Source organism: Oryx dammah, unplaced genomic scaffold (genome assembly GCF_014754425.2).
Source record: "Oryx dammah isolate SB20612 unplaced genomic scaffold, SCBI_Odam_1.1 HiC_scaffold_29, whole genome shotgun sequence".
NCBI lineage: Eukaryota > Metazoa > Chordata > Mammalia > Artiodactyla > Bovidae > Oryx > Oryx dammah.
In genome coordinates this window covers 50,758,025-50,773,202 of record NW_024070213.1, presented here as the reverse complement: position 1 = coordinate 50,773,202, position 15,178 = coordinate 50,758,025, and the positions used below count along the sequence as shown (strand labels likewise).

The window sequence follows — 15,178 nt, the reverse complement described above, 5'->3', positions numbered from 1 at the left end:
ATACATGGGGATTTAGAGGAGAGCCATATACATGGGGGTTTAGAGGACAGCCATATACATGTGGATTTAGAGGAGAGCCATATACATGAGGGTTTAGAGGAGAGCCATATACATGGCTCCATGTATATGTATGGCTGAGTCCCTTCTCTGTTCACCTGAAATTATCACAACGTTGTTAACTGGCTATACCCCAAAACAAAATAAAAAGTTCAAAAAAATTAATTAAGGGGTTTTCTTTTTATTAAATAATAAAAAAATAGATATTATTTTGAAAAGAGATTACCTTCTCTCCTGAAATCCCATAAATGCCAGCCAATTCTTCAATTCCGTCCAGTACAAGTATACATGGCTTTACATTGATGGAAGCAATGAACATGTCTACAAGAAGTGAAAAGGCCAAGATATTTGCATCTTCATTGAGAATATCAGTTTCAAGCTGGGTACCTGCAGCATAGAAATGTGCTCAAATTAGGTGAAAATGTTTCCGTCGCTGCTAAAATATGTTAATGAGTTGGGGAAGCAGAAGGGGTTGGGAATAATGAGTGCTGCTCACAGCTGCGTGACACACGCAGATGGTGTAGGATGGCGTGTGCGTGCTCAGTCACTGTCTTGTCTGACTCTCTGCGACTCCATGGACTGTAACCCACCAAGGTCCTCTGTCCACGGGATTTTCCAGGCAAGAATGCTGGAGTGAGTTGCCATTCCCTTCTCCAGGGGATCTTCTTGACCCAGGGATCGAACTCGAGTATCCTGTGTCTCTTGAATTGGCTGGCAGGCTCTTTACCACTGAGCCACCTGGGAAGGCCGTATGTGTGATTAGCAGTCTCAAAATATTCAACCCTAAAGGGGTAAAGATATTTACCACCACATGTCTCCTATATATTTTCAGGATTTTATATAAAAAATATTATGTATGATCCAAAGCACTACTCTCACTTTCCAAAATGCAAAAATTGATCATGTTACAAAGAACTGGATGGGAAGAAAGAGAAGTCAGGCTATGTGATCTGTGAAGCTTCTGCACCCCCTTAAATCAGTTCCTGTTTAGGGGTCACAGCCACCACTCTAGGGGTCCAGCTGTGTGCACGCACACACACACACACACACACACACACACACACACAACATCTCCCACCCACCACCTAGTTTCTTTGGTCCTGGCTCATTTTAAACCTAACACAATTGATCCTAAATTACTCTACCCTGAGTAATAGACTCCAGACCTTGGATTCTGGAAACTACTAGGGAGAATTAAGTTATGAATCAGCAAAGACTAAGGAAGTAATTTGAGAGGACCAACTTGCAGGATGTGATTAAGTGACACACTAGCAGCAACCCAAAATGGTAATCACCTACCTAATATTCTAAGAGCACTTTGTGACATACAACTTCTGCCTTGCTTTTGATTTTCAAAACTAATATTTTTCAAATAAATTAAGACCTGTTAGGATCTAGAAATCAAGTTATGCAAAGCAACTGGACTGGATTAAGTTTCTTAAGTATATGAAGATTTAATCTATTTAAGAATCCACCTGCCAATGCAGGGGACACAGGTTCGATCCCTGATCAAGGAAGATCCCACATGCCTTGGAGCAGCTAAGCTGATGTGCCCCAACTACTGAGGCTGTGCTCTAGAGCCTTTGAGCTGCAATACTGAGCCCACATGCTGCAACTACTAAAGCCCACGTGCCTGGAGCCTATGCCCTGTAACAAGAGAAGCCACAGCAATAAGTCCATACGTAGCAACTAGAGAATAGCTCCTGCTCTCCACAACTAGAGAAATCCCTGGGGCAGCAACGAAGACTCAGCACAGCCAAAAATTAATTAATTTTTTAAAGATTTGCTCTATTTTGTCCAAGAAGGGAGAGTAACTGTATTACACAGAAGCAAAACTGTGCTAACATCAAGAAAGACCTCTTGGGGAAAAACAATGAGATGTTGATGAAGCCCTCAGCACAGCATCTGGCACCCAGAAAGCCTTTGATAAAAGGAGCTCCTTGTTAGTCAGGGCTGCTGCCAGGGTCCAGAGTAATACAGTGAGGAAACATGAAAAGAGGAAAGGCGGAGGCTCTTCTCTGACCTTCTGTGAAGCCTGTCATGAAGGGGACGTCAGCTGCAGCTGCCTAGCAGGAAGGGCACTTGGGTCAGAGACTTGGCCATGGGTGGCCAGTTCTCCTCTGGTAGATCGCTATATCCTGGCCAGCAGGGGTGGGGACGGAGGAGCAGAAATGTCAGCTTCGCCCAGGGGCATCTTAGCATCCCCACGATGGGGAGGGAGGGCAGGGCTCACAGCCCACACAGGCGCTGCAGCTGCGGACAGCTAAGTTGGGTACGAGAAAATGCTCTCTGCCTGAATCTTCATGTGACCTCTCAGGCCTGGCTGTGCTCTCAGCAGTGGCTCCTTCTCTTCCCACATCCACCTCCCCCAGGTCCAGCTTCCGAGCCAAGGCAGTGATGCTAAACGATGAGCCCTGCTCATCCTGGCTTCCCCCAGGCTTCTGTGTAGCCTGCATGCGTGCTCAGTCGTGTTTGACTCTGTGACCCCACGGACTGTAGCCAGCCAGGCTCCCCTGTCCATGGGATTTCCTGGGCAAGAATACTAGAGTGGATTGCCATTTCCTTCTCCAGAGGATCTTCCTGACCCAGGGATTGAACCCACATCTCCTGTGCTGCAGGCAGATTCTTTACCGTGGAGACACTAGAGAACACCTACCAACTTTCTTGCTTTCCATCCTCGCTCCCCTTAGTCTAAATAATGAATAGGACTTTCTTGTTTCCCTCAGCTGTCCCCTACTCCCTGCTTCTTTCTCCAGTTCAGTGAGGAATAATAACAAAAGCAATAACAGCAAACTGTGGTAAGGACCCATTTAAGTTCTTTACATGTATCATCTGTTAACCCTGACACAGCTTTCTGTAGGTACTATTATTCCCATCCCCATTTTAGAGATGAGAAACTGAGGCATAGATTGCTTAAGTGAACTGCCTAAGATCACACAGCTAGTAAATAGCGGAGCCAGAACTGAAAATCTGGACGGGCCAAGTCCAGAACCACTGCCATTCCATTAACAAGGAGAGGTGTTGCCTGACTGTCAAGTGTTCACAGGCTGTTAATGAATTTATTCTGCTTTGTCAGCTTAAAGATTTGTTTCTTTGAAAGACAGCAACTGTTTTTATTAGGCGCTTTCCATACCTAAAAAGACACTCAAGAAAATAGCAATTTATTTGGGGAATAAAATCATAATTGCATGTGTACAGTTGAGCATCTAATCATCAGCCTTGCCAGAATGAACACCTTTGGGATGAGCCTGAGTGGTACTAGTAGCTTTCTCTTAGAATCAGACACACCTGCTGCTACTGACTTTGACTTTACCCACTTAGCACTCTGAGAAATGCAGCCACTAAAAACTCACGCCCATGTGTTCACTTTATTTACTCACAGAAACGCCTACACACACGCATGCAGAAGGAAGCTCACATATTTGTCCCTTCATCCAGAGATGATCTACACCCATCAAAACTCACCCAGGGCCCCGATGCTCGCTCAGTACCCAGAGGCTCATGTGGGTACAAGCCCCGGGTGAGAAGGGATGAAGTCTCCAAAGCAGGAAGGGTCAGACACATACCAACATGCAAATACACAGAAGGCACCTAATGATGATGATAATAATATCTAATATCTGCTGGTGCTGTGGTTTCCCTGGTAGCTCAGCCAGTAAAGAATCTGCCTGCAAAGCAGGAGACCCGGGTTCAATTCCTGGGTTGGAAAGATCCCCTGGAGAAGGGACAGGCTACCCACTCCAGTATTCTTGAGCTTCCCTGGTGACTCAGACGGTAAAGAATCCACCTGCAGTGCTGGAGACCTGGGTTCAATCCCTGCAATGGGAAGAGCCCCTGGAGGAGGGCATGGCAACCCACTCCAGTATTCTTGTCTGGAGAATCCCCATAGACAGAGGGGCCTGGTGGGCTACAGTCCACGGGGTCACAGAGTCAGGCCAACCGAGAAACTAGGCACAGCACAGCACTATATGCCAAGCATTGTGTTAAGTGTCTTTATTTCTCAGACTTTATCTTAGTTCGTCCTCTCAACTACCTATAAGACATCTTTTTCCTTCCTATCCATATTTTACAAATGGGAAAACTGAGCCAGAGAGAGTTAAAATAACTTGCCCAAGTCTCACAGCTAATAGAAGCCCCTGGGCTCCCCAGCAGCTCCTAGAACAGAGGTGGATCCCATAGGATTGTTCTCTCTGCCCATGTAAGCCTTGCATCTTCAATATCTCCTGACCAAAGCAGAACTCTTGGTTACCCTCAAAACCTGCTGCCCCATCAATGTTGTCCCATTTCAGTGAACCACCCTGACCGTCTACCTAGTTTCCTTAAGCCGCAAACTAGGAGAATCCGTAATCTCTCCCTGTCCTTCAGTTCTCACATTCAGTTCCTCAGTGTGTTCTCATGCCTCCCCTTGCTACTCCCCGCCCCCAAGCTATCACCTCCTCCCACTTGGGCCACTGTGACGGCCTCTAACAAGCGTCACTGCCACTGTGCTGACTTGCCCACACCTATTTCTGCACAGGAGACGATTTCGAGCTTGGATAAATACCAACCAAATCATGCCAGGCCCATGCTCAAAATCCTCCACTGGCCTTCCACTGCACGCAGTAGAATCTAATCCAAGTTCCTGTTCTACAAAACTCAGATACAAAGTGGCCCATCCTCTACCTTACCCTGCTTCGTCTGGTAGCACTCCCCGCATCCCCCACCAGAGTCTGGACACACTGCCTTCTTTCCTTTTCTGACTCACTCCACTTTGTTTCCAGCTTAGTGACCTTAGCTGTCCCTTCTGTCTGGAATGTTCTGATCTCCACATGGCTGGCTCCTTCTTGTCTCTGAGATCTCCTGAGAGCATAGCAGAGATGGCGGCCTGTCCTGTGAAAGTTTATGCTCCCCCTTAAAGATCGTGGGGGTAGCTTTCCATTCCTACCTGACTCCCAGTGTGGCCATGGGAGCCCAGGGTGGCTGACTTCTTGCAAAAGAATGGGAGTGGAAGTGACTCGTTTCACAACCTGGCTGAGACTTTTAAGGAAAGGTGTGCCTTTTCCACTCGATTTCCTCTTCCTCTAGCCAAAGGCAGATGACTCTGAGGCCCTAGAAGATGACACAGCTTCAAGATGGAAAGAGCCCGCGGCCCCAAACCACCACGTGGGGAAAAGCCACTCGTTCTCTAACGAGGAACCCTGAGCTGAACTGTTGCATGAGCTAGAGATGGCACGGATGGTAAAGAATCTGCCTGCAGTGCAGGAGACCTGGGTTCGTTCCCTGGGCTGGGAAGATTCCTTGGAGAAGGGACTGGCAACCCACTCCAGTATTCTTACCTAGAGAATCCCATGGACAGAGGAGCCTGGCAGGCTACAGTCCATGGGAGTCTCAAAGAATCAGACACGACTGAGTGACTAACACAAACACGAGCTAGAAATAAACTTTGAGAAGCCACTGAAATGGGATGTATAAACAGCAGCCAGAGTTATTCCAACTAATACAGAGATACAGTTCCTGACCACTCAACCTCAACAGCCAGCCCATCATCTCAGCACATCACTCTGCGTGGCATTCATCATTATTTGAAACATCTCTTGATTACTGGTCATCTGCCTTTCTCAACAGAACATTAGACCTATGGGAGTCATGATCTTACTTGCCAGGCTCAGTGCTATGTCCCCAGAACCCAAACCAATGACAGGCACAGAACAGGCACCCAATAAATACTCTGTAATGAATGAGTGAATAAACATGCTTAGTAGAGAGCTACTGAACTAAACGGGAGGAGCAATAGCTGAAAACAAAGAACTATGGCAGCCTCTTGATGAAAGTGAAAGAGGAGAGTAAAAAAGTTGGCTTAAAGCTCAACATTCAGAAAACTAAGATCATGGCATCTGGCCCCATCACTTCAAGGCAAATAGATGGGAAATAGATGGGGAAACAGTGGAAACAGTGGCAGACATTTTTTCAGGGGGGGGCTCTAAAATCACTGCAGATGGTGGCTGCAGCCATGAAATTAAAAGCCGCTTACTCCGTGGAAAGAAAATTATGACCAGCTTAGACAACATATTAAAAAGCAGAGACATTACTTTGCCAACAAAGGTCCATCTAGTCAAGGCTATGGTTTTTCCAGTGGTCATGTATAGATGTGAGAGTTGGACTATAAAGAAAGTTGAGCATTGAAGAATTGATGCTTTTGAGCTGTGGTGTTGGAGAAGACTCTTGAGAGTCCCTTGGACTGCAAGGAGATCCAACCAGTCCATCCTAAAGGAAATCAGTCCTGAATATTCATTGGAAGGACTGATGTTGAAGCTGAAACTCTAATACTTTGGCCATCTGATGTGAAGAACTGACTCATTTGAAAAGACTCTGATGCTTAGAAAGATTGAAGGTGGGAGGAGAAGGGGGCAACAGAGGATGAGATGGTTGGATGGCATCACCAACTCCATGGACATGAGTTTGAGTAAACTCCGGGAGTTGGTGTTGGATAGGGAGGCCTGGCATGCTACAGTCCACGGGGTTGCAAAGAGTCAGACATGACTGAGCAACTGAACTGAACTGAATTGAACCTGAGCAATAGCTGAGAGGCACATCCTGCCTTGGAGCCCTTGCAACCGTTCCCATTGACTGGAATGTTCTCCCTGAGATAATCTGCCTGGCTCTCTCTTTCAAGTATTTATTCAAATGCCCCTTTTTCAGTGAAGCTTGCCCAGATGATACCTTTAAAGTCCTGAAATCCTTACACATACACACTGCCTACTTTCTTTCTCTGATTTATTTTTCTTCATAGAACTTAACCACCTCCAAACATTCTATATTTTTTAATCATTAACTCTTTGTCCCCTTTGCTCTCCAATAACAGGAAAACCCCATGAGGCTAATGTATTCTGTCCATTTTTTTTCACGGTTGTATCCCCACTGGTATATAAGGCACTCAGTTCACCTTTGGGGAAGGAAAGATGAAAGAAAGGAAGAAAAGAAACAATTCTGAGAGCAGAAGAGGTGGGCGGATACATAGGCAAGACTATATAAAGGTTTAGATTGGAATAAGAGAAAAATAGCCTCATGGGCAGAAGACGGAATGATCACTTTTAAACAAAATTTTTCTGAATGAATTTCAAAGTCTGATTCTATTACCATAGTGTTTGTACTGCAATTCTGTGATGAAGTAATGGATCACGGACATGATGTCACTGCTTTCACAGGTGCTGCCCACGAAATGAGGGATCAGCAACATGTTCGGGTATTTCTTCTTGAAATAGTCCACCCAGCTGGCAAGCAGAGTGGACTTGCCACAGCCACGTTCTCCAGACAACAGCAAAATAGACTTGTAAGCTGGAAGAGGATTTATTCTGAAAAACAAACGGGGGAAACGTAGTCAAGGATAACTACCAAAAAAAAGGGAGGGAGGGAAACTTTTCCTGCATACATTTGTCTCTAAGAGATATGAAATTCTAGTCTCTCTGGGAGGGAGCTTAATGAGGGAGGGAATATATGCATACATATTGCATGTGTGTTCAGTCATGTCCAGCTCTTTGCAACTCCACGAACTATAGCCCACCAGGCTCCTCTGTCCATGGGATTTCCCAGGCAAGAATACTGGAGCGGGCTGCCATTTCTTTCTCCAGGGATGTATACATACAGCTGAATCATTTCATTGTACAGCAGAAACTAACACAACATTGTAAAGCAGTTATATTCCAATCTTTTAAAAGTTAAAGAAATTCCAGTCTCTCCACTGTGAACTCACTTGCTTCCAAACAAGTCATTCTCTCTCTGGGTTCAGCTCTGTCTTATATAAAATTAGGAGAGTGGAAAGATGGTAACCTTGGAAGGCTCCTCCAACTACCATAGACTCCAGGGTTGTCCAACATGAACCTGGGGTTACGTCAAGGGCCCAACCTGCCCAAAGATCCTGGAAGGGAGACTCTGCACCATCAGGAGAGAGAATAAAAAATCAAAACACTCATACGCCAAGGATTCCCATAATCCTGATGACCATGACATTAGAAATGCAACAAAATGACCACAATTGTCAGTGACTCACTGAGCAGTAGCCAGCTGCTCCATGGGGGTGTTTTGGCTTGTAATAATGAATAAATATGACTTCTCTGAACTGGCATGAGCACAGTATAACTTGTCTTGTTGCACAGTCTTAGCCACTGGACCACAAGGGAAGTCCCTCAAGCACCATGTTGTTTTAACCAAATAAACTGTCTTCCTCTTGGCATGGGTTCCAGGAACCATAAGAATGTTGGTAGCTCTGCAGTCATAGTGGGTGCTGAGACTGGGGCAGAGACGGTGAAGCACAGCCCTGAGCCACTGTGGGTTTATCTCAAATCCTGAAACCCTCACAGAATAAATGATACCTGTGGTAAGAACTGGACGATGAGGATAGAAGAAATAAAACAGTCCAAGGAACCTCCCTATTTCTAGGGTTGAAACTGGGAAGGACACCACAGACAACCCCAGGTCTTTCTTCATGCCCCAGCCTCTTCATGCCTGTGAGTGGTGAAGAGAATACATCACCACCCAGAAAAGGAAAAGATATGGGGGTCTGAATGAAGAGGACACTGAAAAAAAAGTGAAGGAGTGCAAACTTTGGGTGAAGTGAAGTGAAAGTCGTTCAGTCGTGTCCAACTCTTCGTGACCCCATGGACTATACAGTCCATGGAATTCTCCAGGCCAGAATACTGGAGTGGGTAGCCTTTCCCCTCTCCAGGGGATCTTCCCAACCCAGGGATCAAACCCAGGTCTCCCGCATTGCAGGCAGATTCTTAACCAGCTGAGCCACAAGGGAAGCCCAAGAATACTCTAGTGGTTAGCCTATCCCTTCTCCAGCGGATCTTTCCTTCCAAGGAATCAAACCAGGGTCTCCTGCATTGCAGGTGGATTCTTTGTCTGAATGAAGAGAACACTGAAAAAAGTGAAGGAGTGCAAACTTTGGGTAAGATAACTCAATTCCTTACACACAAACACAAAGCTATGGCCCGTAGTCAGCCATTAACAAGTTTTGGCTGAATATCTTAAAGTAATCAATAACGAGCTGATGATGTATGTGGACGTTCTTTGTAAATTATGCAATATTGCACAGATGCATTATTCATGTTTCCCAACCCAACTTTTTCTCCTTAAAATCATTACATCATTGTTAGGAATGACTGACACAAACTTTGGACTATGGAATTAGAACAGAAGTCGAGCCCTCTGTTCTCCAGGGTTTATAATCTTCTTGAGGAGACTGGAAGAAAGAAACTGAAACAGTCAGGAAAATTTCGCAGCTGCAGAGTGAGTTCTGATGAGGAGATTCTAACCCGGGGGTGGCTTTTTTAGGAAGCCTGTCTTGCAGCCAGGGGTAGAAAAGGGGAGGGAAGGAAGATATTCCAAACTGGAGGAGTCTATTCACTAAAGTCAGACTGCTTTGCTTGGGATTTCTTGACATCGTACCTGAGAACAGAGTCTAAGCTGGAGCGTGCTGCAGGACTGTTAAAATCAGATTCCATATCCTTTAAGGCAAATCTTTCCAAGATTTCAAAGATCCTGCTAGACTCCTTGGAAATAACAAATACTTCCTTGCACTTCTCAGTGAGCTCTTCATGATAGAAACGTTCAAAGTTGTGCTTAAAGTCTTTAGAGACAAAAAGATATACTTTAACGTCTTAGATTTGTAGTTTAGCATTTTCCATTTCACATGGTTATTATGAATGCCCAGGAAAGTGTTCTGTGTCCCTACCACCATCTTTCTATGTTAGCACAATATTTGATAACCCACTGTACATGGTAATGCAAGGAAGCTACAGGCAAGCAATGCTACTTGTATCTGAAATCCTACTTAGGATTCCAAGTTATTTCATGACCTCACAATGAAGAGGGCAAAAGAAAAAAAAAAAACTGGATTTGCTACATATATCCTCTTGTATTTTTAGATTGTTAGCTAAGTATAAGTTACCTAATTCAATCTCATGGCATATGTGTTTCTATCCAGGGCAATGGCTGGGGGAGGGAGTGGGGTGTATTTTTAGGATAAGATGTCCTAATACAATGATAACCACGAGTACAGTTTCAACTCTGCCATTGGGCAAGTCCCTTAAACTCTCAAGTAAAATAAGTGGCAGTCAGACAACTGGATCTCTGAGATTCCTTCTAGCTTCAATTTACTGTGTTTCTAAGCTCATTGTTAAAGTCAAGGCATTCTGGACTGCCAAAATGTACCCCCATCTCTAGAGAATCCTACATCTTCCAGAGTTTGGGAGGGGGTTGTTTTTTAAACGATGTGAGGCAGGAGAATGAATATCTCTGGTTTAACCTGGTAAGGTCTCAAGACATCTTATATTTCCATAGTTAACTGGGCTGCCCTCCGGTTCAGGTTAGGACAAGAACAGACCTAGAGGACCAACAGTTTGGCCAAAGTCAGCTTCAAATTTCAAGATCTTAGGCAGAATTGGAGACGATCCCACAACCTAATGGGTCTCTTTAGCTCACCATGAACCTCACTCACCAGTCTCAGGTAACTCCAAGGACCTCAGAAGTGCTTCTAAAAGTCAAGAGTGTGAACTGATAGCTCAACATTTCCTTATGATAACCATCAGCTACCCAAATGGGCTATTTTTACCCCAGCTATGAGATTTTGGAACTATGTGGGTGATTAAAGGGTATTGAAGATCCAAAACAAAAAGAATTTAGCCTTCTTTTCTAAAGATTTTTAAATAATTCATACATTCTGTACCTTCTACTGCAGACATGTAGTCCATATATTACATACTCAAAACTAAAGTCTAAAACAAACTAATCTTTCAATAGTAACCAACATCAAGACTAAGGAGAAAACTATAGAGAAACAATTTGTCTCTCACCCAAATACACGAAAAGGTTTGATTCTTTAACATGTTAGTAAACATTAACTGACGGATGCATTTCACACTGAGACTAGTCAAACGTGAATCTAAGTGAGCTCTGGGAGTTGGTGATGGACAGGGACGCCTGGCGTGCTGCAATTCATAGGGTCGCAAAGAGTCGGACACGACTGAGCCACTGAACTGAACTGAACTGAACTGAACTATATACTTCAGACTTTAGTAAAATATATACTATATTCTCCCAGGACTCATTTTTTCATGATTCATCCCCATTAGCATAATACATGTCAGGCACTGTTTTCGGGTGCTTGCTGCTGCTGCTGCTGCTGCTGCTAAGTCGCTTCAGATGTGTCCAACTCTGTATGACCCCAGACACAGCAGCCCACCAGGCTCCTCCATCCCTGGGATTCTCCAGGCAAGAACACTGGGGTGGGTTGCCATTTCCTTCTCCAATGCATGAAAAGTGAAGAGTGAAAGTGAAGTCGCTCAGTCGTGTCCGACTCTTAGCAACCTCATGGACTGCAGCCCACCAGGCTCCTCTGTCCATGGGATTTTCCAGGCAAGAGTACTGGAGTGCCACTGCTTTCTCCATTTCGGGTGCTTAACATATGTTATTGCTCTCAAGGTGATTAATGCTAACCAGAAATCAGAAGAAGAAACCTAGGCTTACCAATATTATGTCATTTTCCCAAGGTTACACAGCTAAAAACTGAAAAATCTTGGATCTGAGAACATGTCTGTCTTTGGACATTCTAAAACTCCAAGGCTGTAGTGAATACTCAAGATATTTTGGACTGCTCAACACCCTATTGAGCCACAGACTATCATTTTGGGTCCCACCTTGTCTCAACTCTCAATTCATGTTAATGTAGTGGGTCCGTCTCCCTGCACCTCCAGAGGTGGTATAGGACCCAGGATTAGCCAAATCAGAGAATCACATCACATCAATCACAATACCAGAGATGGAGTCAGATACAAGCATATAGTCCAAGTCCCGCTAATCAGGAACAGAAAGACTTAATGGTAGGACTTTGAGTCATTTACTGCTGGACTTGAACCTGGAGCTGCTACAGCCATCTTCCCTCCATAATGGAGAAGCCAAAGAATTGAGGCAGCATGAGGACAGCAGAGCCATCAGAGAAACAGTGAGAAACAAGGGCCTGGAATCCTCCTTTGAGCAAGTGGATGCAGCTTGAGCTGAACACAGACCTATCTCTAGGCTTTCAAGTTATATAAACTAATAAATTCTCTTTCTCTTGAAGCCAGTGTAAGTCATTTGCAACCCAGAGTAATGAGCGATACAATATTCTTTTCTAGGACCCCAAAATGATTTGGTCTGTAAGTGGAGTCTAGTTTGACCAGCACGGTGGGATTTCACATCTCACCCCCAAAAATGAATGTGAATGACTTTAGGTGGGTCAACTCCCTCCTATTCAGTTGACCACAGATCCGCTCCCTATCATATTACAAGGACTCTGCCTGCCTGGTCCCTAAGGCATCTGAGAATGCCCTCATTCCGCATTCCCACACTACTTGGGCCCTTACAATGGTAATTCATAATCTTTTTTGTGTCATTAAACCTTTTTGATTAAAGACAGTGTCTTCCTTTGATTGATGTCTTCCTACGGCCCCCAAACACACATATGCATTAAAACATTCTATTTTTCATATAATTTCAGGGCATCGCAGATCCCTCCCAAAGTCTATTCTAGGTGAAGAATCTATTCGAGATTCTAGGTGAAGAATCTCCACCCTATTCTGATGTTGTTCTTCCCTTTTTAATCTATACATGTCTACAAGACACTGCTTTCAAAATAACTATAATCATTTCAATATGATGTCAGGCAGTGCTTTTCAAACTTTGATGCATGCGCAACCCACCTGTCATCTTTATTAAAATGTAAATTCTAATTCAATAGACCCAGAATGCATTTCTAGCAAGTTCCTAGGTGATGCTGAGACTACCAGTCCACAGATTACTGACTCTGAATAGTAACGGTGAAAGCAAACGAGCATTGTTTTGAAGTCGAAAGGACCTGTGTTCAAATCCTAGAATGATCCCTCACTGGTGAAGTGACATTAGGTAAGTCACTTAACTGCTACACAGCTTTCATTGGTTCATCTGTAAAACAGCGATTATAGCATCTACCTTGCAGGTCTAAATCTTAAAGATTAAAAGTGATAACATGCAAAAATCACTTGACAATAAAAGTTCTCTTCCCTTTAGACTAGGGCTTCTCAACCTTGGCATTATTGACATTTGGAATTGAAAAATTCTTTATGACGAGGGGCAGTTCTGTGCACGGGAGGATGTGTAACAGTGACCCTGACTCCCACCTGGTAGATGCCAGTAGCACACCCCTAACTGTGACACCGAAAATGTCTTCAGATGTAGCCAGAAGGTCCTTTAGGGTAAAGTCATCCTTGGTCTAGAACCTCTGCTCTGGATCTACACATTAACTGCCAAATATTTTAGGTCTCCCCTGAGCTCCTTGACTTCCTAAGTCATCTTCCATGACCTACTATTTACTCTTAGTTTCAAAAATCTTCACATGAAGTGAATGTTACAGGAATATGCTAACAATTTTAAATGCATAAATAACATTTTTCAACCATTTTAAAATTCCTTTCACAAGGAAGACACACAAAACACATGAACCTATGACAATAGACTTAGCTATCTCCATATTTACTAACCTGTATTTTCTGTCATTACAGTGGCTGGGCAAAGTTTCTCTATCACGACCAACCAGTCCTTGAGAATCAGCTCACCCAACTCATGGAGATCTCTATACAACCTGACAGGGAGCCCTCTGCTAATAATCTTGGCCTTCAGCATTCCGATCTTTAATCTCTCCTCATCATCAGTCAGACAACCTGAAGACAGCATCTCCTCCTGTTCTTCATCCCAAGTCTTCAGAGGCATGGTTCCCCTCCTAAAGTAAAAATACTGAAATTGAGACTCATTCAAAAATGCTGCTTGGATGACCTCTAACTCCATCAGACTGCAGGTGGGATACTCCAGGACCCAAGGATAACCGTTTTTTGCAGCAACATAGAGATTCTGTTCCACTCTGGATAAACTTGACAAGTCAGTTGCCTTGGAGAAGATGTCAGGTGAGTAGTTATGGAGAAAGTCCCCGTATGTCTGACCCAGCAAGCAGATGAAAAAAGGAAAGCAGCTGTTCACGTAGTCGAGACAGAGCTTCAGGTGTTGCGACTGGAGACAAAATTGCTGTCTAAACAGATTGGAGAGTGAGGGTATTTGAGCCTCCAACACTGACCACCTCAGGTCCACAGCTTTGAAATACGTGCCCCGGGAATTGCAGAGTTCATTCAGCTGAGGGAAGATGTAGCTTGCCAAAAAGTCTCTCTCTTCTTCAAAATCACTCAGAGTCGAGCAGATGTAAGGCTGAATGGGTTTCTGTGGCTTTAAAAGGAATTGGGCAGACCTGTCTTCACTCTCATTTGCCTTCATTTCACTTTGCTCAGAGATGACATAACCCTTAAAACAGAACAATTTTTGTTCTGGAGCAGCCACCAACCTCTTCTGCTTCTACAACTTTCTCTTAATTATGCTTGCTATAAACAGATTGAAATCTTTCCCCAGAATGTCTTCTTATAGATACTATAATGTGAGCGATGGCAAACAATGCACAGATCAAACTTGAAAAACAATCGAGTTTAAGTCAGGACTGAAAAAGAAAAAAAAATTCTTTTTAGGATTCCAGGAAGTTCATTGATCCTCTGTTTCCCCAAAGCTTTTGCTGAAGAGCTGAGATCCACAGGTGCTAAGTGGGCACTGAATACAGTTCTCCCTGTTTGCCTCAGTACCCCCCATCCTACCTTTCCAGTGTTCCTTTTGCTACCTGCTCCTTCTGGCCCTCCCTGTTAATTTGGAGTCTATGCAAGGGAACTTGCTAAAGAGTGTGAAAAGGAAGGCAAATGCAGAAAAGGAGCCTAGCATACCTAGCAACAGAATAAGCCAAGACCCATGACTATGACCAGAAGCAAGAATGAGAATTGTTATGAAGTTGAGGCCAGGAAAGAGGAATAAATCAAAATAGCAATATAATAAGGCCCAAGACCAATAATGCACCTGGCCATCTGAGACGCAAGGAAGTCTGGATCTAAGAACTTCATGGAGTACTGTGATTATTTCTATCTCAAGTTGTGCAGGCTCTTACGACATTCCATTCACCTACATGCACTGTGAATTCAATTCCACTGAGCTAATGGAAAAACACACACCCTCCAACAATGAGGTAGATATGCTTGCATCTTGC

General features: G+C 44.1%; 1 protein-coding gene across 1 annotated transcript in view; it reads right to left on the bottom strand.

Annotated features, from left to right (window-relative positions):
- The window catches only part of LOC120858651 (putative tetratricopeptide repeat protein 41), a 73,231-nt gene extending 58,505 nt beyond the window's left edge, over positions 1-14,726 (bottom strand). Inside the window, 4 exon segments of the mRNA XM_040234845.1 lie at positions 284-444; positions 7,174-7,424; positions 9,484-9,664; positions 13,590-14,726. Coding sequence (XP_040090779.1) covers positions 284-444; positions 7,174-7,424; positions 9,484-9,664; positions 13,590-14,370 — 1,374 coding nt within the window. The 5' untranslated portion in view covers positions 14,371-14,726.
- Between the last annotated feature and the right edge of the window lie 452 nt (positions 14,727-15,178).